The following is a 26,552-nucleotide window of genomic DNA, read 5'->3' on the forward strand; positions in this document are numbered from 1 at the left end:
GCTTGTATGTAGAATTAAAGATAAGTAATATTTGAGCAGAGAAACTGTAAATACCATTTGTTTCTGTATACACCCTGAACCACAGGAATTTTCAGCTTCCTCTCCGCCCCCCCATCCCTTCCAACTGCTACTTCAGCCTGAGCAGTACACTGTAACTTAATACCTCTTCCAAGAACATTGCCGTTCAAATTATAGTACTTGGGTCTAGAAGGCTTATATTAAATATATATATATATATATATATATATATATATATGGGTAATGAAACTCACATCCAACTAAACTGCAGAAGCATGTTTGCTCTTACTAACTCTTAAGGCAGCTTATAATGTTAGTAAGGCATGAGCCACCTGAAGTGTGGATTTTAAGACTTGTTTTAAATAACATTGTGAAGACTTGAATGATCTGAATATTATCTCTTAGTTTTAATTGTGAATGCTGATTAAAAAAGTGCATAAATTAATATTTCCTGAAATTGTTTTAACATCTCATTCTCTGTGGATTTGTACGACTACCATTTAACTCACAGGCTTGTTTAAGCAAAAGGCTTTATGCCAAAGAGCTATAGTTACGACAGTCCCTTTCTGAACTAATAATATAACTGCCTTGGAGGTATTAACCCATAATTTTCAGTCTGCTGCGCTGCCCTTAGAGTAGCGCCTGATGATTCTACACTCTTGACTTCCTTGGAGTTTTGTATTGCTTTTTGGTTAAAAATAATCCGAATTAAAAAGTACTTTCCTTCTTGCAAAACTGTGATCTGTGTTTAAGTTTCACTATAAAACTCACAGTGGCTCACACGTAATCACTATGTGTGTTGTTTAGTGATTCCTCATCCCAAATTCAAACTGCAAAGTTGATGGTAAGTTCCAGAACAAGCACAAACAGATTATGACCTATTTTAAGTAGACTGGATCTAGTTATTTTTTAAAAGTCTATTGTAAAAAGGAAAACATGTTAAGTCATGCGCTTCAAGTACATTTCTCCTCAACTTGCACTGCTGGCCTCTGTGTTTAATGGCAGTTGATATGGAAGGTATTTTATGTTTTAATACTGAGTTAATTTTAATACATTCAATTTATATAGAATCCAAGTTCAAGATCAGATTGTTAGCAAGTATTTCCAGAAAACCTGGTAGGACACTGGGCTGATAATAATTTGTTTTGGAGCGATGTTTACAGTGGATTGACATAAAATCTAAGGAAGCTTAACTTTTTTTAGAGCACTTGATAGGATGCTTCTGTGGCAGTTGAGCATTTTTACTGTGTTAATGTGGCAGCATGTTTTAAGCTTTCTGAATTCTTAAAATTTCATCTTCTGACTAGAAGATGAGAGAGACAAGTCTAAAAATAAAAAATAATAGGAAAAAAAGTCTGAATCTCAAATTGTTTTGTTACCTTATATTTGCAAATACATGAAAAATATTTACATTTGTGCCATGTCTACATACAAATTAAAAAGATCTCTGACATCAGAAAACTGGATGCTAAAGGTTTTACAGCAGTACATTTGTTTCAGATTCTTTTCTGCAACAACGGGCACAGGAGCCTTTCACTCTTGCAATGGCCCTTTCAGTCTTCGTGTAAAATCAGTTTTTATAGAATATCCTATAAAATATGTTAAAAATTTTAAAAGCTTTCCCCACCAAACCAACCAAAACCAAACCATAATTGACTTGATAGCAGTTCAGCAATTCACTGGAATAAAATAGAGAAATACTATTGTATTTGCTATTACAGTCTTTGTGACAAATATAATAGATTATATGGCAATAATTTAATTGTATAGTCCAGTTAATTATCATGGTGTATTGTGACTCATTTAAAAATAAACAACTCCCAAAATATTTCTCTTGACTCCAGTTAGTCTGGTCTAGTATATTGATATGCTGAGACTGAGTTCAAATTTAACAAGTTGATACTGGAGTAGCATTTAGTAATGTCAGCTATCTGTACAGTGCAGTCATGAAATCAAATCAGTGCTTTGGTCAGAGACTCCAGGGTCTGCAGCAGCGAAAGGTCTATGCGTTCCTTTCTTACATGCCTAGCTACTAGCCTTCAGCTACCTCCTATCAGATTTCCTGCTTTCTATAATCAACAGCTTGTTAAAGGCTGACTTAAAAAAAAAAAAAAATCAAAACACCATTTCGGTGACAACTTTCGGTGACAACTTTCGGTGACAACTTTCCTTGGATTATTCTTAATTAAGTTGAAAAATGTGGGATGGTGATGGCCCACATACCACTGCTGATCTTTACTGGAAACATTGAATAGGTTCTGCAATAGACAGTGGAATTTCTTTTACACGAAGCATAGTCCGTGGTTGCAGCACTGAAGGTTGTCCTTGACTTCGTATTTCTGTTTTTAACATTTTCTCACAGCATCTGTCTCTTGCTTAGGGTAGAAAAAAGTCTGCAACTAAAGCACTTTGACATCACAGATGTTAATTGGGAGGGTAGGAGTGAGTTAGAGAACGGCTTACATGTCATCCTGTCTGTCAACTTGAAGAGCTGCAGAGGAAGGCAGAAGTAGTGACTACAGTTCCACTTCTTGTAGACCATAAACTTTACAAAAAAAAAAAAGAAAAAAAGCTGTGTTAATCTCTTCCATGAGTATAATATTTTGCTGACATCCCTGTTGACTTTAGCTGCTCCTTCCTCATCAGTATCACTGCTGATTGGATGTGAATATTGTAAATGTACTTGCAGATCTGTTTCAGCATCTGTATACATTTTAAAGAGAATAGTTGGGTTATTGTCCTCTTGTTTACAAGTAATTTTACTCAAGTTTTGTCTCTAGTGAATGAAATACACGTTTGGAAGGAAAAAAAAAAACTTCAGAGGTGGTATAGCATATAACCCAAACGTTTTTATAGTGTCAAGTTTGTATGAAGAAAACCTTTAGTTGGAACTCTCAAGCTTTTTTTTCATCAGGTTCTGGAACTCTGCCTTTTGTATTTGTAAGAGGAGATTCTATATTTAAATTCTGAACAAACAGTAATTTGAGGGGGCTGTGTATGAGGATGTCTCTCTTCAGTAACTTATTTCCCAGCTGATCTGAACATGCTGAGGGGACCAGAACCTGTGCCTGAAAGTTCTTTGTTCCCTTTGTAAATGCTGCACCACAAGTTAGCACTGAATAGTGTGAGGTTGTCTTCTCTCTTGCATCCCCTTTAAAGTATAGAGCTTCTGTCTTAGCAAAGCTCCTTCATAGAAGATAATGGCCCAACCAGAGAAGTGCCAAGAGAAGGTGAAGACAACTGTAGCTTATCTTCAGCCATCTCCATCTTGGCATATTGAATAAAGGGACTGCACAGGTATCGATGTCCCAGATCTGTGCAAGGAAGTGAGGTGGAAAAGGGGCAGGGAAAGCAAAAGGTTACAGAGGCAATCCAAGGCAAAGCACAAATAGGCATCTCTTTTATGCTCTTGTGCTATGATAATCTCATCACTTGATAATTTTCATATTGTTCAGTGTTGTGTATCTTGTTACAGGCCTGTCTTGGTGTTACCAGTTCAGCCAGGGAGAACTGGGTTTGAAAGTAAGGCGGTGTGTTTCTGAGGAATTCCAATGACAACTGTGTTAGACTTAAAGCATATAATGCTATTTATGTTGTCTGTCAGACAAAGTTTAGAAGTTGAAGTATACCTCAAAGTGTTAAAGGGAAGACAGTGGAAACTGTTAATCACAATAATTAACAATTTGTAATTAGTTGTAGGTGATCTACTTTCATCCTTTATATAACAATGACCTGTAGTGCTTTCGTAGTTTGTACTGATTTCTTCTATTTTCCATCTTGCTTGAATGCAGAGTTTTGTTACAGCTTCTTCTCCACGTTTCTTCATGCCTTTAGCTTTTGATTAGCAATCTTTAGGGGGGAAAAAAGATTATGCACAAAGGATGTGATAAACCTTACAGCCAAGTCTAGCTGTGAACAGTTGCTACATGGAAGCATTAACAAAGGAAGTAATCAATTAATATTATTTTATATCAGCTCCATCTCTACAATTTTTCTCTGTCAGTTTTAGCAAGTTGTATTTGGCAACGGTGAGCCATATGTCACATTCAGAATCCGATCACGCTGTAAGGAACAGTGTCTGGGCTGTAGCGGAATACTTGACTAACCGTATACACCAAAGCTCTAGCACTTTGTGCTCACCAGCAAACAATGCACGTACATATTAAGGAAGAGATTGGTTTGATTGTGCTCTGCACAAATTATGATTAACCTCATTGTTTATAGTCTGCAGCTGAACTGAGTTTTGGGTAGGTTTCTCATGCCAACCAAAGGGGAAACTAGAACTGCAAAATCATGTAGAGCAGAGCTCCTGAAACAGCTTATATAAATATCTCATTGTCCAGCCTTTAGATTGACTCATGTCCTTTTAATCTACCTGAGAGTGGGAAGCACTGATGGTGTGGCTTCTCCAATATAGCCACAGTCTGTAGTTATCCTGTCTCTTCAGGCTTGGTATACATTTAGGGATGTGTTAAAGTTGCCCTTGTTCCCAAGGCGAGATAGAGACATTCTTCCCTTTACTCCTGACTACCAAATAACTTGCAGGCTTTCATGTAGGAGACCATAACCATTACTATAACTTTTTCTTTTTTTTTTTTTTTTTTAGTGGTACATCCTTTTTGCTTTCTGTGAGAAATTAGACCAACACTTTGGGTTAAACAAAAACATTTATTGGAAAATGTTATGATGATGTAGAAATTGTAGTCTTTGTAAGCATTATAGCATAACACAGAAGCCCTTAACAAAACTAATAGTACCTGCAGGTATTGTCCCAAGAGTTATCAAGAAGCTGAGCTATAAAAAATTGTTGAAATATGAACTGTAATGAATAATTTTTTAATTTATTAGATTCCCTTACTGAAGTAAAGCTTACAAGGAGGGAGACTGAGCACTCTTTTCACAAAAGGAAGTTTTGTCTTACAAATCAAACTAAGCAATGACATGTGAAGATGGGTTAGCAGGTTAATGCTAACTTCTGGTTAGCAGAAGTTCTGAAAAATGCTGTCAAGACATAAGTGCAGGAGAAAGCTTCCTCATCGATGACAACTAATTAAAAGAGAAGAAACTAAAGTGAGAATTAAATTGTCGTCTTTGAAGTTGCAGAAGATCTCATGGTAGCGAGTGACTATAGACAGTAGAATGGACAATTTGAAAATCAGTGTCAATGAATGCCAAGTACTGCACATAGAGGAAAAACATCTACTGGTGCAATGCGAGGTCATGGTCTCCCATACTCATCAGGAGGTAGTTTATGTCATGGCAAGTGACTCACTGAAAATGTCTGCTCAGATCTTGTTGAAAGGCAAATAGAAGGTTAGGATTCATTAGGAAAGGAATAAACTAACAACGTTTAGAACACTATTATGGAGTTCTACAAATCCACATGGCTTGCGTATTTCTGGTCATCCTTTGTCAGAAATCATGTATAACAGAACCAAAAAAATACTGAGAAGCATCACAAGATTCAGATAAGTTTTATGTGAGGAGACACTAAGTAAACTAAAGGCTTTTCAGTTTTTTTTTTGGGGGGGGAAGTGGTATAAAGGAAATTGTTATAAAACTATAGCTCAGGCGAGGTGTATTTAAACAGAGAATCTCCTCTAATAAAACAAATATCTTCTCTTATATGTTGCTGAGCTTACTGTTGCAAGATGTTGTGCATACCAAAAGTAGAAGGGGATTTCAAGAAGAGGTTAGGTGAGTTGAAGAAAGGTCCATCAAAGGGTGTTACATTGTCAATATGTATTTTAAGGTCAGGATCAAAAGGTCCATGACCACTTATTCATTAGAAACTGGGGGATATATCAGAGGAAGTACTATTCTTGACTGCTGCTTGTATTTCCTTAAGTGTCTGCTCTTGGCCGTTATTAGAGAAAGGATATGAGGCTGCTCAGAGCGTAGGCTCTTTGGTGCTTGCTCAGCCCTTGCAGCCCCCTGGGATTAGATGGTAGAAATGCTCTTTCAGGCTCTCCCCTCACCCTGGGCTGAGAGTGGTGTTCTGTGTTCCACCACGTGTTTTCTTGTCTTCCAGAAGTGGATGAATTTCACACATTGAGCAAGCAAGCAAAACTGACTGGCCTTTTCAGGCAGGTCGTTTGCTTGCAACTGAGGTTCGTCCTTGTCTGAAGGGGACTGCCCTGCATTTCTGTTAAGTGTCTCTGTTTCAAGTGAACTTTCTTCCTCGCTCCTTGTGATGAACAGAACATGCTGATTTTGGAATGCCGCCAGCAAAATGTTTGTAACTCATTTGTGCTAGTGTTAGTTTATGGATCTATAATCATCTCTGTTTCAGGAGAGTACATAACTTCACACACACAGAGTTTACAGTAAACTGGAGCCATTGAAGTGAGGGCATGTTAAAATGCAAATAGGACACTAGCAACTTGAGTAAGAGGAATGTGGGAAGAAACATAGAACTGGATTCTTTTAGACCTAGAAGATTTCTCTGGCAATCTGTGATTTTCCTAGCATAAGCCTTTTTCAGTAAGGTGAAAGCACAAGGGCTTTTTGAAGGAAAAATGTCCAGAATTTATGATGAACATTACTTATTTTTTTAATAGAGTTTCTACCTTAGCCAGTTGTTGTAGTAATCGTTGTTTCTAATAAGTTCAATTTGGGACAAATAGCTTATAAAGAATAAATTCAAAGTGGTTAACATCTGGTAAATTATGGGCCAATAAACCTCATGTCTGTTGTGGGAAATGTAATGTAACTTTGGTAAGAAATGCTGTTGAGCTTATATGAAATAAATTGTAATAGTGCTTTTGTAAAAGTACTTGTGGGCGGATTGTTTGTGTTCTAGTTGCCTTGTGTTATAGAGGTTGAGGCATCCAAGGTCAGTTCACACAGACTGATTTTGGACAGATAGCATTTATAACTTGAGCATAGCACAGCTTAAGATAAACCAGTGAGTTCTGCTGCAGCCAGGTCATCTGTCTACATTTAGGACTGGCAGCAGTAGGTTTAGGCTTGGAGCTGGGAGAGGTCAATAGGTAGGGCTCAGGACTCCTGTTCAGATCAGCGGTGGCTGGAGACTTGCGTGGAGGGCAAAAGAGCATGGAAAACCGCATCGTGGCTGGCAGTGGCCGCTGACTGCGCTGGTGCGGAGGCACAGGGAATTCCCGAGTTAGTGTTGATGTTGAATTTGGATCGACAGGAGCTGAGAACAGTAGCCTTAAGAATGCTTTTGAAAACTGCTGGCCTAACTTCGGAGCAGGGTGAGGCCAGTCAGCCTGCACCTAGCCCTGAAATTTCTTAGAAAGGGCCAGTTACTTGTACAGCCTGGGATGACTGTTCAAGGTGATATTTAGGGCTGGAAAAAGCAGCTTCCAGGCTCCACTTGATTTTGTGCATCTGTGTAGCACTATACTGGACTTAATGAACTTCCCAGGAGTGAGACTGTGACGCAGAGATGCTCCAGTTGCCTGTCTGCCTTTTGGAAGCAAATAATTTGTGGTTTTTCAGTTTTTCTTAAATTCTGTCTGTTCCCTTTTGCTCTGAATAACAAAAAGTTGATTGTGTATTGAGTCACTTAGCTGAGTGTATTAATTAGCCAGTGTGGTTAATGTCTGTCATACCTGGTTTATCTGTTGCTCATTTCAGGGAGTAAATGATATCTGCAGTTTAACATTTGCTAGGATTTTACATTTTTTGAGTGTTTTAAGTTTTGTAATGTTAATTGATGAAGGTAAAAGTGCACTTGGAATTGTTACTACAAGAGTTTGTTTTTCAGACTTTATTTGGAGTCTTCAGATTTGGCACAAAAGCTTCCACAAATAGAAGCAACAGTTTTATCTGTTTGTACTACTGTGAAGTTTATACTACTCTGAAGTTAACTGACTTGGTGTCAGCAGTGGCTTGTTGAAAGAGTACGTAATTAAGTATTTTCTGATTTTTTTTTTTTGTGTTGTCTGATTTAACACAGGAGACCAAATCTGGATTGACTCTTGGCTTTTCATAAAATGAAGTATTCTTGCTTTTCATGTGATAGTTTATATGGCACATCTCTCCATAAAACCAAAGGAAGGCACATTGCTGATGAATTAAATGCATGCGTTACTAACTTTCGACTTATTCTTTGTTTATGTTGTGCTTAAGTATGCTTCGGTTATATTAGACGACTCCTCGTCTTCCTGTGACCTGTGTGAACGGGAATTCTCGTATGCTAAAAGCTATCTTAAATTGCTTTGTTAATGAACTTTTGTACATAAGTTCTCAAAATAACAAACATTGAATGGAGTAATGTGTGGTGGTGGTTGTAAGATTACTGTAGACTGAATATGAACTTTCAGGAAGTGATCTATAAATTTTGGTTCTATATAAAAAGTGTAAGCTGTAAATGAGGAAACATATGACACTCTTGCTCTGGTCTTTTTAGAGAAGCAATTCTCTGAAAATCTCTTTAGAAGCGAGGGAGAATTAGTGAAAATAACTCCAGTGTCATTTCTAACTGCTGTCTGTTAAACAGCTGGTAAAACTGCTGAGGCACGCTGTGCTGACACCTTCCTGTGGAAGTGGCAGGCGGGGCTGAAGGTCCTGCAGAGACAACCATTGATCTAGCAGCACGTATTCCCTCTCTCTTGAAAGTGCTGGTAGGTTCTTACATCTCAGTATCACAGATAGCTGATCATAGATGCCAACTGAAAGAAATGCATATGTATCATAAAAAAAAAATAAATCTCACTGTATTTACCTCTCTGCCTTAAAAATACAGGTGACTGGGACTTGAACTCCATGCAACAAAGTATTTATCACTTTGTAAGACAGAGAAACCCTTTTGTTAGAATCCATGAATTTGCTAAGATCTTAACATGATTGAATTTTTGAAACTGTTATTTTCCCATGATGAATAGCGTGTGGCGGCAGTATTTTATGGAAGGAAAAAAGCTCACTTTTCTCAATTTAGAGTTCAAGAGAACCAAATAATATACTCAGTGCAGCATGAAAAGAAAAATACTTGAAGTTGCTAGTGTAGCTCAGGATAGCTTTTTTTGGATTGTTTGGTGTTTGGGTTTTATTTTTTTTTTCATTCTCATTGAGATTGTAACTAATGTTGGTATTTGGGTGTTTAAACAAGAAGAATGTTGGTTTTATAAGGGATCTATTGAGCTCTTATTTTCTTAAGCAGTGATAGTCCAGATCACTGTTTGTTTTTTCAGTTTGAATTGATACTTTATATTCCCTCCAATAAAAGTTGTATGCTTTCTCATTTTGCCATGCAGCTGTAGATTTCTGTGCGAAGACCGACTTACACACAACTAGCTGTCTGTTTAGTCAGAAGCAGCCTGGGAATATACTTAGGTTCCAATTAATGCATTAACACCAACAGAAACTAGTCACAAAAGTTAGTGGAGAAAATACCTGTTATTTCAACACCCTGGCCTTACAGAAGAGGGCTTTCAAAAGGCACTGTGGTGAATCCAGAGAGTAAGAAAGGCATTAAATTCAGTTAACTGTCGTCAAACCTGAGAAATTACAGACAATGTTCTCAAGTACTGCTCTTAAGTGTGTGACTCAGATAAGCGTGTCTGTTTAGTACCTACTTCTGTGCAGTTTCTGATGGGAATTGCAGAAAAAAAAAATCCCAAATCTCAACTGTTAAGGCTTATTAAGTATGTATGCATTAAATAGATGAAAATAAGTTTTGGACAGGATTACTTTCTTTCGGTGCGTTTTCTCTTTGAGCCCTCGCTTTGGCATGGCACTAGAGTTCTTTACATGTATTGTATACAGCAGCTGTCTGTCCTCACATGTTTTTAATAACGTTCTATAGACTAAACCAATGAATGAGTAAAATAAAAGGCCTCTTTGTTAGTGTACTGTATCCTTAATAGAGGTTTATGCACTTACGGTTTGGCAAGCAGAAAGTTTGAGTTCTCTGGCCGTTAAGAAATTAGAAGTTGACAAGAACAACTGACCCACTTGTCTGACTTGAAAAAACTGGGATGCCTGTTCTCGTGAAACAGAGATCCAAACAGTTTCAGCTCCGTTGGCATTTAATTGTTGATGTGTGCAATGTCTGTTTCAAAGCTGCTTTGGCACTTCTCTGAAGGCAGTTAAGTCGGCTGTCACAGCGAGGCACATTGCTGAAGAGCATTCCTGCTATCTGATCTATGTATTAGTTGTTTGGAGGTCAACAAAAATCTCCACTGGAGGATTTTACTCTCTGGCTGCAGGAGGAGGTACTGTTAAAGGTTGGGTATTGAGGCTAGCTCTGCTAAAAATAGCAGGAGACACAGCAGAATAATAAAGTGAATAACAGGAGCCTGTACTAAAATAATGCTGGTAACAAACACAATGTTCTGAGGTTTTCTAAAATACAGCAGACTTTTGTCCCACATTCCAGTAATTTATTTGAAAAGCATGTTCCACTTGAGGATTGCCAAGAACTTTACAAATACTAAGCCTTTTAACATGCCTAAGGTATGTGCTGTGCCATTTTAAAAAGAACCTCATAGGCAAAAACGATACCTATATTTTTCCAGAAGCTTGTGGTCTGTAATAATATAGGAAGTTGTAGTTCAGGGAAGCTTCAGACTCTTCAGGAAAACCTATTGTAGCTTTCTATCTCAAACGAGTTTGTGAACTAAAAACACGGGTGGTTTTTATTTCTGCTCCCCACCCTTTCAAATCTGAATAGAAGACATACACACTACAAATTCAGTTTAAAGTTCTGTATCTCTAGATTTCTAGCATGTTGTCATCTCTGCAGTCTAGTTGTGCTTTTTGGAGGTGTAAAAATTAGAGCTTATACGAATGTGAGGCACTGGTCCTACATATGGATGTACAATTTAAAGATGAAAGGGACAAACTTAAGACAACAGAGCTAAAGAAAAAAGGTACCACAATTATTGTTGTGGCTTGGCCCCAGCTGGCAGCTAAGCACTGCACTGCTGCTTGCTCACCCCACCCCGGGGGGATGGGAGAGAGAAAATACAATGAAAAGGTTGTGGTTCAAGATAAGGACAGTGTGAGATCATTCAGCAGTTACCATCACCGGCAAAATGGACTCTACTTGGGGAAAAGTAACTTAATTTATTAACAATAAACTGGAGTAGGATAACAAGAAACAAAACCAAATCTCAAAAACCCTTTCCCCCCACCGCTCCCCTCTTCCCAGGCTTAACTTCACTCCTGATTTCTCTACCTCCTCCCCGCCCAGCAGCACAGGGGGATGGGGAATGAGGGTTGCAGCCACTTCATCACACGTTGTTTCTGCTGCTCCTTTCTCCTCAGGGAGAGGACTCCTCACGCTCTTCCCCTGCTCCAGCGTGGGGTCCCTCCCACAGGAGACAGTCCTCCATTAACTTCTCCAACATGAGTCCTTCCCACAGGCTGCACTTCTTCACAAACTGCTCCAGTGTGGAGTCCCTGCCATAGGGTGCAGTCCTTCAAGAACAGACTGCTCCAGCATGGACTTGCCATGGGGCCACAGCTTCCTTCAGGCATCCGCCTGCCCTGGCGTGGGGTCCTCCCCGGGCTGCAGGGGGATCTCTGCTCCTCCGTGGGCTCCCCGGGCTGCAGGGGCACAGCCAGCCTCACCATGGGCTGCACTATCCTTCCCCTACCTTGGTGTCTGCAGAGTTGTTCCTCACATCTCAGTCCTCTCTCTGCTGCTTTCCCTCCCCCTTCACTGTGTCATCCCAGAAGCGCTACCACCGTCACTGATGGGCTCAGCCTTGGCCGGTGGCGGATCCGTCTTGCAGCCGGCTGGCGTTGGCTCTGTCAAACACGATTTCCAGCAGCTTCTCACAGAAGCCGCTCCTTTAGCCTCCCTGCTACCAAAACCTCGCCATGCAATCCCAATACAGTTGTTAAGAGAGAAAGAACTGCTTCAAGAAATACCTTTAGCCTTTAATGTCAGAGCTGTTTGAATGGAGAATGCAATCAGCTGGACAAAAAAAATGAGCAGAATTGGACTGGAGTTTTAACACTGTGAAACATTGGCACTGAAAATTAAAAATATAGTTGTGCTAGAAGAAAGGTGAGAAACGTGACTTTGCCCTGAGGTGAAGGGAATCGATATCAGTGAGATGCAGAGCCTCATAGTGGAAAGTTTTATGGAAGAAGGCCGTCAAAATCCTTGGGTGATGAGTTTGTATAAAAGCTTGTGGTACACCAACAGATTTAGGAAAAGATAGGCACTAAATCTTTTGTTACCTGGAAAAAATTGGGAAGACTAGAAATCCAGAGGCTGCACAGTTGAAGACTTTCACGCTTCTTTACTCTGTCTATGCCAAAAAGCGTAGTTGTGTTATAGTGTAGATTTTTGAAGAATACCATAGGCTTATCCATACACTTCAAAAATTTTATGCCCTCTTGATTTTAGCACACAGGCAGTGATATGTCTTCATGTTAAATGACCCATATAATAAATGTTCCTGCTTTTGTGGAGGTTCGCAAAGACTTTCAAATCACAAATGAACTTGAGACAACTCAGCGTATGCTCAGTAACCCAGGAAGAAGTCAAGTCAAGTACTTAGACAAAATCACTTGGGCGGTGATTATTGGCAAATATTGAAATTGCCTACGTAAGTTACTAAAATCTTGGTTTCTTTGGCAGCAAAAAATCAGTGCTCAGAAGTAAACGACAATGACACCATTTGTTGTCAGGCTCTGCCCTGGTACTACAGCGTAGGCTGGAGGGAATCGGGCTGCGAACTTGCCACATTCAAGGTCTGGTTGTAGTTGGACAGTCCAGACATCCAAGTCAGTGCAGAATCTTTCAGATTTTAGTTGTTTAAAATTAAACTACACAATTGGTGTGGCAAATGGTATTTTTTTCATAGATATAACGAGTTTTAGTGTGTTTTCAGATGTCAACAGGAATGTCATGCAGGGGATAGGGGAGATGTCAAACTTGAAGTTCCTGCTGCTGGGCTTGGGACTGCTGGAATTGCTGGAAATTCCAAAGTACCCATCACAGATGAAATTAATTTTTACTTCATCTTATTTTTGACGTTATTTTGAAAAGAAAAAAAATGTATATATATGCCTGTTTCAAACAGCTGCCTAGGGTTACAGAAACTGTCAGGTGCTCCTAGGAGGAATGGCTTTAGTTCTGTGTTGAGCTGTGATGAGTGTGTAGTTGCTTTAGCGTATACCAAGACAATTCGTTTACTGAAACAGTTAAGGGAAAAAGCGTCTTTACTCTTTGCCTTTTAGGATGATATTTCTACGGGAGGTGCTGACAGTCCCAATGAGCAACTCTCTCCTGTTTGGTTAGCGTTAGTCTATGTGATTTAAAAAACAACCTAAATCTCCACCCCCCTCTCCCTCAAACTTCATTTATTTTGAGGGAGGCAGAACCGTGCAAGGCTCTGAGTCTTGGGTCAATCAGAACTCCTTTTGTACAGAGCTAGTTTTATTGTCTATAATTTAATTTTGGAGTGTCTTCATATTCTTAGAAAGTATTACTATGCTCTCGGGGCTTTGGAACAATGTTTTTAAAACACTTTGCAACTTTAAACTTTCTATGTTTTGTCTTTGTATTTATTTTCCATAGACTCGAGATGATTTTCTTGGGCAAGTGGATATTCCTCTTTATCAGTTACCGGTTTGTATTTTTTGTTTGTTCCTGTTTTAAGACTATGAAAAGGAAAAAATGGTTCTGTATGCAACTGTATTAGTCATCTAAGGACGTTAACTGTACTGATAATACAAGTGATTAAATTCTCCTGCTCTGGGTTTTTTGTTTGGTTTTCTTTTGTGGATTTGTTAGGGGGATTTTAATGCTAATGTTTATCAAAAAATGTAGGTTACCTTCTGTTTAGATACTGGTTTCTGCTGCTGTGAGAGTTATGAGTGCTTTTGGCTTTTTCAAGAATAGAAATGCAAGGTCTGAAACAGTCTAAAAGACAAGAAGAGATTGTAATTATTGTAATATTTCTTAAAACATTTTATTTAAAGGCTACAAATTTAATATTCCTCATTTCCATAAACAGATGAAGAACAGGTAAGTGGGAAATAGAGCTAGTGTTGCTTTGTATATCTTTTTTGGTTTTTAGTTTTTGGTTCTGTATGCCTTTAGCAAAGCACACTGTTAATTTTAAAGAAAGATCACCAAAAACATTGAAATAAGTCAGCCTTTTCACTTTCTTCGGAGGTCTCGGAACATTCATGAATACTAACAGATTTATCAACAACTGCTTTGAAGACAGGATAACAACTGTGGTGAAACAGAGCAGTTGTTCTTCCATTCTGTAACAACCACAGATAAGTCCCCTTTCCCACTCTGCCTGGGATGGGGGATGACACTCACTGATCTCCCTCGCTCCGGTGAGTTGGGAAGACTGGCCGTCATGTCCCTCTGGAGAAGACTCTGTTCTCATTTTTCACTAATAAGCTGGACAGCAGTATCTGAAGTCTTTTGGAAATATTGGTAGATGTTCTTCCCTTCCCCCCCACCCCCGTGTGAACTCATTTATAGAGGCATACTCAAGTATTGTCATGGCTGTTCTCTTACCTTCCTCAAACACAGACTTTTCCCTGTCTCCTGTTGGTTTCCATCTTCATTGTTCTTAATTACTTGGTCTTGCCATCTGAATCAAATATACTTGATTGGCCCAAATATAGGTGGATTTTTTGAAAGTCTGTAACATAAGTAAACATATGTTGAATAAATAAAATCAGTTTATAAATTCTTCATTACATGCAGTTTTGGTTTTGCTTGGTACTACGCAAATGCATAACTAAGAAGACATGTCAAAAGGGCAAATCATCTGCGAGGTAAGAGAGTTGGCAGATAGGAACTTGCTCTTTCCAGAACCAAAATGTATTAATTCAAGTGTAATCTGACATTGAATCTAAGGCAATTCTCGGTTTTGGAAAGTCAGAAAAGTAATTATAAAACTTAGATCAAGATGATAATGTTTCTCTCCTCTGTAGTGTATTTCCACAGTGCCTTAGTGTGTATGTTGGTAGAAACAGTGTAATGGTGGGGGGACGGAACTCAAAAAACCACAAAACCAAAACCCAACCTTATTCCACTTTAATGTCAAAGAAGAGCTTACCTTAGTTGTAACACAACTCATTTTATAAATATAGAACCTGAAATTGCAGATAACAGCCATAACACATGTATCGTTACAGGACTGAAGATCTTGCATTTTAATTCAGCGAAGGTGGAACATTTCAACTTGAGTGTAGTATTTCTAAATTGTATTAATAAGAGCTTACACCGAAGTGTAAGGAAAGAGCTTACATTGAAATTAAATACAAGAGAGCATTTTTCTTTCTGAGATTCAATGTAATAGTTATCATGTTCAGTAAAATGTAGACAGCTTAATCTTAGGACTTTTCATAAGAAAGTTCGACATTTCCAAATAAAATTCTAAAATCTCTAACTTAATGGTGTCCAACCTTTTAGATTTGTTTGTTTGTTTGTTTCCAATGAAATATTGACAAACATTAGATATTTTTTGAAAATATTGCTATGGAATTAGTTCAGCCTTTGAGGACTGCAGCGTGTACCATTGTTCTTAATTAAAAGTATAGCAATTGCAGGTTTCCTTATGTTATACAGTACTTCTTGAAATAGTTAAAATGTCTTGATTAACGAGAGTCTAGAGTTACTCCCCAGAACTTACAGATAGCTGGAAAAGAAAAAAAAAGACTCAAAAAAGATAATTACAGATGTTCCTAAACTAATAGTAGTATAAAACTCAAATGGTTTTGTAAGAATTTCAGAACTTCAACTGGATTATAAATATTTCTGTTAGGTAGAAAAAAAAAATTGTTTTCTTTAATGGTCCCTTATGTGTATTTCTCTACCTGTACCTGGGAGGTATATTTATAAAATATCTGTTTACCTCTGTGCTTCTGTGGAGCAACTGCACTTTTGTGAATCAGAACATTGATGTTCTTAGAATGGAGTCTTTTGTGATTGTTTTTTTTATCCTAAAGGTAGAAATGGCTTTTTGTGTCTGTTCTGTAAAAATATTTGAAAAATACCAAGGGAGGAAAAAGAGTTATGGTAGCTCTTTTAAATGTGAAAATTGAGAATCTGTTTCTTTATTTCAGGCTAAAGAGGTTTTTTTTCTGTGCTTTAGAAACTGTAATATAGGTATACACTGAAACATAATATTTTTCCTTGAACTTGGGAATTAGCTTTGTTACGAAGATTAAAGCTGGTATTGCTATTACTGTACCCAAACCTATAATTGAAATTTAAAGATGTTATATGGCCTTTAAAGAAACTGATTGTAAATTTCTGATAATTTTCTTTAACCTCACGTGTTTGATACAGATTTCTCTTGAAAAAACTTGTCTTATTCCAGACAGAAAATCCAAGTATGGAGAGACCATATACGTTTAAGGATTTTGTTCTTCATCCAAGAAGGTTAGTAAATACCACATAAAAACTCGAACTTTCATATCTAAACAATGAGTTAGGTAATTAATTGTAGGTATGTAGATATTGTTGAAATTTATATGTTTTCATCAAAGAAATTTGAGCATCAATGGAGTAAGATATTTATGGTTCCACTAAAAAGTCAGCATTTGTTTAAATACTTATAGATTATTTGTTAATAATAAACCATTTTTCTTCAGGCCATGATATAATTCACACAACCTCATCTGAACAATTTGCTGTTTCACTGAACGGTGAAACCAGTGACCAATGTGATGGTGTAACTCATTTATCCCTTTTCAACTTGAAATTGGTTCCTGCCTTCCTGTCTCTTTTGTTTGCCTGTTTCATTTAAGAATTTCATGTTACCTTCATTATAAACATAATAAAACTTGAACTGAAAAGCTGCTTAACATTTAGGAAGGCCTATGTTAAGAAAACAAGGAATTTTTAAATGATAGGTAGGACTTTGACACTGATATTTGTGTTACACATTTCATGTCTTTTTTTTAGAGTGTAGATTCTTAACCTAAATCTGAGTGGTTTTTAGCAACTTGTCTTAGAAATAAAACACACAAAAGGCATGTCAACATTTTTCACATAATAGGTCCCAGTTTCGAAGTAATACCAGAACACGTGGGATCTATAGACCTTTTTCAGAGACATTAATAGCAGAAAAAGTATTTGTAAAGTATTTTACATGTCTTGATTTTTTAGCGCATCGGTGGTTTTAACAGAGTTAGTGACTACCAGGTTTCATTTTTGATCTCCTGTTTTTCTGAATTTAACATGTCCTGTCCTATAAATGAATGAAGAGTAATATTTATTGTCTCTACATAAATTAACTTCAATCGTTTTTTACTAGTGAAGGATCTGACTTCTTGTAGTGGCTGCCACAGGAATTTGGCAGTGCTTTGTAGTAAGAGATACTGCCGCGCATTTGAGCGCTTTCTACTTTGAAATCCTGTTGTAAATTTTAGATGCTCTAGTATTGTTAATGCAAGTTCTTCCATTTTGCTCACATTTGCGTTTACTTGGACAGGAGTATTAATAATAAGGTTACTGCCTTTCCGATACCTCGTGCTGAGTAAGAATTATTAACATGTTAATGCTCTGAAATGAATTACTGTAATGATTGTATTGGAGAGTAAGGTAGGTTTCTTCCTCTTTCAAAGGGATGTGGGCTTTTCTGAAACCAAAATACAGTCTGAATGAACATGTTTATAATCCAACATGAAATGTTTTTCTAGATCTGCAAAAACCTAATTCACTTTTCTGCATGGAAAAAAAAGCAAAGCATAAAACCTTAGTGATGTGGGAGTGGTTTTGGTTTGTTTTTTTTTTTTTTCCTCTTTTATTTTAATACGGTAATGTGCAGGTATCCAGGTGACTCACTAGTGATACTCTCAGGACTCCTCTTCTTCTTCTTTTTTAATACCAATAGTCAAACAGATGAGATAGTTTGGCAGATTCCTTTACTAAGTGAAATGATTAAATAAAATTAATAAGAGAAGTTGTATTTTCAGGCTTCTAATGATGCATTAAGCTAGATACAGAGAAGCAAGTGCTGAAGTATATAAGCTTGCTGTAACTTAAAGTTTTAGGAAGAGTAGTCCTATAGGTTAAAATAATGCTTGATAGATTGTCTGCACACAGTCACATTATTATAGTTATATCAATTAAGTTGTCATTATTCTTATTTTCTTGTTCTTTATTGTTGTGCATTAAATATTAGGGAAGTTTTCAGAAGAGTGAGTTAGAAAGAAAGGTTTCCAGTTGTGGTACATAATACCAAGGTGTATTCAGAAGTCTAAAAACTCAATACCATTATAGAACTTTATTAATTGAAACTATAGAAAGCCAAGTTTGTGTTGAGAAACTTAAGAGTAATCCTCCAGCTATGCATTTTCAGCTGTTTTATTTCCAGGTAACAATTTCACAAGTGCACAATAAGAACATTTTATTTTCTCTTCTGCAGCCATAAATCAAGAGTTAAAGGGCACCTTAGATTAAAAATGACTTACTTACCTAAAAGCAATGGATCTGAAGAAGAAACCACAGAACAAGCTGAAGAACTGGAGGTGGGGGAAAAATGTATTTATCGCTGAAAGCCCTAGCAAATGGTTGGTCTTGAGCTATTAAGGGTAGTTACAGTAAAAATGAATGTTAGGCATCATTAAGCTATAAATAACATTTTAGAAACAATCTGGTTAAAAGTGATTGCTTGCATCTTATATAAAAAGTGTTAAGTCTGCATAAAAATTCTGGAGCAGTTTTTCTACCTAAAGGAGTGGCTTTGTCAGTATATCTAAAAAAGAAAACATACATTAGGCTTTTGGTTTTGTTCTGGTACTGACTTGCCGTGTGTCTATATAACTGTTCTTGTTTTAGAATTAATGGAAGTACCACTGCCTAGTATTTTTACTGCTGTTTAATGTTGTTTGACCCCAGCCAGCCAGACACTGACATCTTGCTGGTTTTCAAATTTTAATTCTCTCCAATTTCTAGGGATATTTTGATCTTAACTACTTTATATTTGTAGTCTTTTGTAAGCACATCCAATTTAGATCAATGGATTTCTTTTCAAGCTCTTAAACAACTCTTAGCAGCCGTACCACCTTTGCTGTAGTTAAACTTTCTGTTACAAAATGGTATGCTCATCTGACTAGTACATTTGCAGCATATGTATGAAATGAATGTTTCTTTTAAAATCTATTCTATGAATGCTGTTTGTTTTCCTGGAATAAACAAATTTTGATGCTAATATGTTTAAGGAACTTGAATTAAAAATAAGATTTCTGCATGCATCGCTTGTCCTGTAATTTCTTGAGAAATATACACAATAAAACCTAGAGCCAGTCTCATTAGCTTGTGGAACTGCATCTTTAAAAGGGGGTGGTTTCATAAATTGAGATACTTCTAAAACTTTGTTAATGTTCGTTAAAGGTAGTTATATTTTATCTTGTAGCCTGGGTGGATTATATTGGACCAACCAGATGCTGCTAGCCAGCCACAACAGCAGCAGCAGGAATCTCCTCCATTGCCTTCGGGCTGGGAAGAAAGGCAAGACATCCTTGGCAGGACTTACTACGTCAATCACGAATTCAGAAGGACACAGTGGAAAAGACCAACTGCTCAGTATGTCTTTTGACCTGAAAATTCAAGTCTTATATTAACTAGTGTCACTAATCATTCTAGTTACATTGAAAGCAAGGACAACTAGAAGGTGAACAGCTTGAGAATTCATAGAGAGCTTTCCATAGCATAACCTTCAAGCCCATGTGTACTAGTCACTGGCTAGTAGTCAATTTAACTTCACAGTACTCTTCCTATTCTCTGGAAGTATGCGTTCAGCTAGAAACTGGTTGCAATTATAAGAGTTAATAACTATAGTAATGAAAATGAACCAGCTCTAAGGCTGGTTCCTTCTTCCCAGCAGAGACTGCATTAAATTTACCTTGTTTTTTCAGATTTTTTTTTTTTTTTCCCTCTTAGCATGTGAATTACGAAAATAATACCTGGAATGCTATCTGGTTCTTTAGTTTAACTTAGACTTCATGTTGACATAAATGCTTATTCTTTTTAAACAGTTTACATTTTTATAGTTCAGGACTGTTTCTTTTTCTTCTGCCAAAATGACTATAATGTATGTTTCTGCTGCTAGCCTAGCTTACCGTTGAAAGAAAAATAGGGCTACTGTATGCTGACTTCCCCCTCCCTCCCCAACAGGGACAACGTAGCTGTGGCAGATATTGGTAGCGTGCAGTTGGAGGCCCAGCATGTGTTCACTCATCGGCGACAGATATCAGAGGATACAGAAAATCTAGACAATAGAGATTCCCCTGAGGTAAAAACAATCTCTAAATGTTTCTGAAATGCAAGTGACTTTAAAATCTAGTTTAAAAGCTTGTCTTAACTATTTGTAACTTGGAGCTACTTTTTAAAAATGTGTTTTCCTTGTTTTCTTTTTAAAGAGCTGGGAAATTATAACTGAAGATGAGGCAACAATGTATAGCAATCAGAGCCTGCAAATACCTCTCTCTCAGAGTAATTGTGATATACAGACTCATCTTGCAGAAGAATTGAATACTAGACTTACTACCTCTGGAAGTTCAGCTACTGGCCAGCCAGCAGCTTACACTGTAATTATTTCTCTCATTGTTCTAACATACAGAAATATCTATAATATTTTGCACAAAATGTTACTACTGATAGAATTAGATCCATACATACTTCATATTAACACTAGTATTTTTAATTTCATCACAAATGCAGAAGAGAATTTAAGAGTCATCTTTTTACTATAGAACCCTATCTGAGCAAACATTTTATTCTTCCCCACTTTGCTTATATGAACTTCTGCCTAAGATTAAAGCAGACTTGCGTTAGCTCTTTTTCAGTCTGTAAATCTACCTCTTATTCTAGTGTCATACTGAGCGCTGTTGAACACTACAGATGCAGGAAGCTGTCTATATCCTGAAAGTTTATATCTAAGAGAGTCATGCTATATTAGTTACTTTTTCCACTAAGACAAGTTTTAAGATGACTCATTTTTTCATTGTAAATATTGCGATAAGGTTTTATGATTGGATTGAGTAAACCTGGTGACTCCATAGCAGTGAAAAAGGGACCTCGTTCATAGTTCTGTGGCCCTTGCACCAATTATGGAACTTGTCTGACCTCTCAGTGAGTCTGTTCAGCTTGCTAACCCAGCAGAAAACGATTCTCTTTTTCCCTCAGCTCTGTTTTTTACTGTTTTAGCAAGCTGAAACAGCGCCCTAGGTTGTCTGACAAATATTACACAGGCAAAGGGGAAGCAGCAGGAGTACATAGCCAGGAGTGAGACTTGTTTTTTTGGTGGTATCAAATAATTAAATAAGCTCAGCTGTCTTGTGAAACCTGAGCTCCGCAAACAGCCTTGTAACCTGGTATGTGACTTGAGAAATCCACTGTCCATTGAGGAAAGCCTGTAGAGGTGACCCAGACCATCTAGTCTGTAAGATTTTGGTATTTAAATAAAATTATTAGCTTTTGAGATGCTGAGAATGCCATTCCAAATGTAAATCTTATTTCAAAAGAAATAAGACACTTCGTTCAAGATTAAAACTGTAAAGTCTGATAACCATTGTTGACTGCCGCCATCCTTAAAGATGCAATAATAGCTAATATGTCATTCCTCTTCACTACTTCAAGAACCATTCTAGCAGAAGAGGTAGTCTGCAGACATACAGAGTTGAAGAGCAGCCTGCACATCCAGTGGTACGTCTTTTTCCAGACAACACAAGCTTGTGTAGGAGAAAAGTTGAAGGATGTTATTAGTGTAAAATTTTATTTTAAAGTATGTATTATGTGCTGACATTTTAAATGAGACTTGGCCACTTTCAGGCAGCTATCCTGACAAAATTGGAATGATGAGTCTAGTACGATTAAACTCAGTTGCAGAGCATTTGTGTTCCAACTTTTGTGGTTTTGGTTTAACATTAGCTTAATGCATAGATAGAGCCTGCAGAAAGAAGTAGTCTTCCCATGAAGATGTGAGTTTTGTTTTTCAAACTGTTTGCTTTATAATTAAAAGCTGTACCACCATCCTTACATTATGTTTTCATGGTGACACTGCAAACTTACAACGAGCTGATAGCCAGATGTACTGCACTGGATCAGCCATGCCTAAACCAGGTACATAAATGAATCCTCTTAGATGAAGAGCTTGAGTTTAAAAAACTCAAGTTTCTGTCACTTCATACTCTTCAGTAAGAATTAAATACTGCTTTTCTACTTTATCCAGTTGTGAAAATCATTAACCTTCTGGATTATAATGTTGTTTTGTTGTTTTAATTTGACAGAGGAAAGCCTTTTCACAGTAAGTTTAATAGTCGTCTTAACTGTTTTTCTTCTGTCATCGCTAATATTTAGTTACTGCCTACTTCATCTGGATTACCCCCAGGCTGGGAAGAACGACAAGATGAAAAAGGGAGGTCATATTATATAGATCACAATTCTAGAACCACTACCTGGATAAAGCCAGTTGTACAGGTACTGTCTTCTAATTATTAATGGTTTTATTCATTTAACCTTTTAAACATCTCACATAATAGAAGTAAAGTTTAGAGACCTCTTTGAAATAGAACATGTGAAAGGCATAAACTGGTAACGCACCTCATAAAATATCTGAGAGAATGCAATGAGAGTTAGGAGCAGTAATGTTTATGGCAAGTCACTCTGCTATTCATATCCCAAGAAAGCCTTCTGGAAAGTGATAGCTGCTTGAGAATCCTGAAAGACTTCTTTTAACCTTGGCAGCATAATGAGTGATTATTAGCGAATGTTGTTGATATTAGACTAAACAAATCTATGTACTGCCTGGTGCTTGCTTTATGAAACTGCTTTCATGAGTCAAAAATATAAGTTAACAGAAAAAATATATTGCTCTACAGGGCTTTGATTTTTTTTTTTTTTTTTTCATTTACTATAGATTGCTATGGAAACAGGTCAATTGTCAGCTGTGCAAAGTATTTCTGTAGGAAGACAGCCACAAGCAACATCAAGTGATTCATCACAACAGTCTTCTCAGCAGCAACCTGAAATGGAGCAAGGATTTCTCCCTAAAGGCTGGGAAGTCCGACACGCACCCAATGGGAGACCATTCTTTATTGACCACAATACCAAAACTACAACATGGGTAATGGAAATCTGCTGTCGTGGACTGAAATTCTGGTTCCTCTCAAGTCAAAGCTTTGCTGCTTTCAGCGAGCTTCTCTAGGTTTCTTTAGTGCGAAGATAGCTGTGTCATGTCTGTTAAGGAACGTATGTGATGAAAATGCAAAGTCATTTAAAATATCTGTCATGAGTAGTGCATTATGGATTGTACAAACTGTATTGGCACTTGAAAGTTTAGCTTGGCAGGAGGACAATACCGATGTATATAGGGATCTGTTTTGCAGATGTAAAGCATCTCCTTACTGACACTTCCGTCGTAACTGTAAAACTAATCGCTTGTGTGCATCGTTAACAGAAGTCAGTTTTGTAAACTTCAACAGGAAATCCTTTACCTTGAATTTGCCACGTGGTACAGTGCACAACACAAATTTATGTGAATTCAAGAAAGCAGGCCAGGTGCAATTACAACGTGGATGAGGAAGTTGTCTGGCTACAGTTTCACTGAGCATTGCACTCCCCTAGGCAATGCTAATAGATGGAATTAAGGATTAAATAGTAGGTCCATGTTACTGTCAGGTGACAGAGAAACACAGAAATGCATTGAATTGACTCAAAACGAATATTCATTTCTTCAGGGTTGTGGAAAGGCCTCATTCAATACCAACACCTTCCCCCTGCCTCCCCCAAAAACCCAAACCAACCAACCAACCAAGCAGCAAACACAGAAAGCACAAGGTGTGCCAGAAACAATGTGGAAAGCTTAATTTGGCTCAATTACATTAAAACTGAATTGAATGAGGTATTTTTTTATATATATACACAATAAAGTGAGAGGTCATTAGAAGATGGTTGTAAACTACTGGAGGACTGAGAATCCCCAAGGAACTACCTGGCTGCAGACTATGCAACAATTACCTAGTTCATACTAGGCATATTATTTATACAATTATTAATAAAGCGGAAAAAATTAAAAGCAAAACAAAACAACAAAAGGATTTTAACATGCTGTTTGTTTTATTTTCAAAGGAAGATCCAAGACTGAAAATTTCTGCTCATCCGAGGAGAAAGACTTCCCTAGATCCAGTAGACCTGGGCCCGTTACCAGTAAGTAAATTGGTTTATGCTTGTTTTGCAGATACAACAATTTAAATACTAAATCAAAACTTGCACGTGATAAAATGCAGCCTGCTTTCTTCATATGAAAAATATTCTATTTTGAATTTGAGCGCTGAGAGTAGAAGGAGGGGGAAATGCCCCCAGCTGCAGATAATATTGAGTTCTACGGAAACGATACGGGCAGAAATTCATAATAAAGGTGCCTCCTTCTTACAGCCAGGGTGGGAAGAGAGAACTCACACGGATGGAAGAATATTCTTCATAAACCACAGTATGTACAATGTAGTATTGTCCCTCCCACTCATCATTTTATTTCTGAACATTATCTAAATCAATGGAGCTAATTAAGAAATGTCTTGCAGATACAAAGAAAACACAATGGGAGGATCCTCGACTGCAGAATGTGGCAATAAGTGGACCAGTAAGCTTTCCTTGTGTAGCTTTACATATTTTTCAAGAATTTTGTTAATAGAATCCAAACAAATTCTTGTCATTTATCAGGTACTCAGTCTAGAAGATGAAACTTCCAGAGTGTTTGAACAAGGCATTTTTCTTTCTTTTAAAAGACTGTTTAGAAAGCTTTCTGTGGAAATAATCTTTAAATGCCAGAAAGAAAAATCCCTTCCCACAGTAGTAAGAAAATTGTCTTTATAGACTCGGGGGGGGGGGATTTGAAGTGGATAAAAAACTTTACTTTTTTTATCCACGGTGTCCAAAATAAAACTACCTCAATTCATGAAGTAAACTTTAAAAAAAGAGAGAGGAAAAAAAAAGAAGAAGAAGAAAAAAAAAAGAAAATAGCTTTAAAAGAAATAAAATTCATTTCCAACTGAAAAATAATTATCTAGGCTTGATACTTAATCTGAATTGCAAAATTACCAGAACTAATTGCAAAGACAGTACACATTATAATTATAGATGGGTTTCAGTGTTCAGCTGATATGTGTGTTTATTAATAGCCCACATATGTAAACAACCTTCTCTGCTCATGGAAAACAGAGGTGTTTGTAGCCAGGTCTCTCGTGATTCAGGAAGGAAAGGCTAGGCGTTACCTAAGTCACCAAAGGCATTTTGGTGACTCTGGCCTGGGCCAGGCAGTGATCTTAGGCAGCCACATCAGCTAGTAGTACAGGATAAATTCTGTGGAACCGATGGGAACAAACCATCTGAACAAAGCAGTGCTTTTCATTCCAGATGTTCTGAGCTGCCCATATGTGTATAAGTTGAGTGTATCCCTTGATACTTAGTACAACATGTATTCATGTTTTCTCAGAACTTAAATGCATTGTCTGTGTTTCACAAATATAGAGGAGTTTATATTACATTAATTGTCAGAGTAACTCAAGCACTTTTTGTTTTCTTTCTTTTCTTTTCTTTTCAAAGGCTGTGCCTTATTCCAGGGACTATAAGCGAAAGTACGAGTTCTTCAGAAAAAAACTGAAGAAACAGGTTAGTAATCAGTAGGAATGCAGCAGAAGGTTAAGAAACTTATGCCCTTAAGCAAAGGAAAGCTTAGGTGACAGTGAAGGGAAATGTAACTTTCTAACCTGATTAGGGAAGGTAGACTTGCTGTCTCATCACAAATAAATTTGTGAAGCAGCAATTTGGTATTTAATCTAACAATAGGGTTTGTGACTTTGTGCAGTGATGAGACTGCAAGCAATCTAACTGAAAAAGAACCAGTTCTCAAAGGTTAAAAAAGTTGTGAACTTAGAAGTAGGTTGACAACAGAAAAGTTTGGAAATCACTAATCTAGTATGTAATAGTGTTTTGGAACTCAGAATATGGAAATAGAAGTTCTTGGAATAGATTTTAGACTGTTCAGGTATAAATCTGTGCTTTCATCTGGATGAGACTGGATGACTGTAATAAGTTGTTACAGCCTTAAAATCTTAAGTTAATAAATCTCATTTGCAATTTCTAGTCCGAAGTTGCAATGCCAGATACATTCATAACGCTTAGCATAAGAGACTGTAAATAGCATCTGGATATCCAGATAACAATGAGTCTTTGCAGAACTGCAATCAAATTTGGTATTCTTGGGAGATATTTTATATCTATAATAATAGGTTTTGAGTTTAGATCTGTACTTCTCCTTTTACCTACCCAGTCTGTCTCTGGCCTTTCTGAAACCTATGCGTTTTGAGCTGACGTGTAAATTGCACGCCATTATATGTGCACCTCATTTTTTGTTTTCCCAGTCAAACAAGCTTGGCATTCTTTCAAATGTCAGTGTCCTAATCTGAGGCCAGCTCAGCCACACAATATAATCATAGTAATTTAAGAATTAAATACATGTGTAGATTTTACAGCATACATCACTATTACCTTTTAAGTGTTCACAAATGCCTGAATGACAATCAGGGTAATGGATTGATTGATATTGAGATTCAATTATTGAGTACTATTT

At 37.2% G+C, this 26,552-nt stretch overlaps 1 protein-coding gene across 2 annotated transcripts in view; it reads left to right on the forward strand.

Annotated features, from left to right (window-relative positions):
- The window catches only part of NEDD4 (NEDD4 E3 ubiquitin protein ligase), a 61,656-nt gene that overhangs the window by 23,627 nt on the left and 11,477 nt on the right, over positions 1-26,552 (forward strand). For both annotated transcript variants that reach the window (XM_086757025.1, XM_086757024.1), the window contains 13 exons: positions 13,523-13,573; positions 16,296-16,357; positions 18,348-18,450; positions 19,338-19,507; positions 20,099-20,216; positions 20,344-20,511; positions 21,563-21,628; positions 22,283-22,402; positions 22,842-23,048; positions 24,053-24,130; positions 24,359-24,413; positions 24,505-24,563; positions 25,526-25,591. In XM_086757025.1, the coding sequence (XP_086613151.1) occupies positions 13,523-13,573; positions 16,296-16,357; positions 18,348-18,450; positions 19,338-19,507; positions 20,099-20,216; positions 20,344-20,511; positions 21,563-21,628; positions 22,283-22,402; positions 22,842-23,048; positions 24,053-24,130; positions 24,359-24,413; positions 24,505-24,563; positions 25,526-25,591 (1,323 nt within the window). The remainder of the gene's footprint in view (positions 1-13,522; positions 13,574-16,295; positions 16,358-18,347; positions 18,451-19,337; positions 19,508-20,098; positions 20,217-20,343; positions 20,512-21,562; positions 21,629-22,282; positions 22,403-22,841; positions 23,049-24,052; positions 24,131-24,358; positions 24,414-24,504; positions 24,564-25,525; positions 25,592-26,552) is intronic.

The sequence above is a fragment of the Chlamydotis macqueenii genome, chromosome 12, assembly GCF_036417535.1.
Source record: "Chlamydotis macqueenii isolate bChlMac1 chromosome 12, bChlMac1.mat, whole genome shotgun sequence".
NCBI classification, from domain to species: domain Eukaryota; kingdom Metazoa; phylum Chordata; class Aves; order Otidiformes; family Otididae; genus Chlamydotis; species Chlamydotis macqueenii.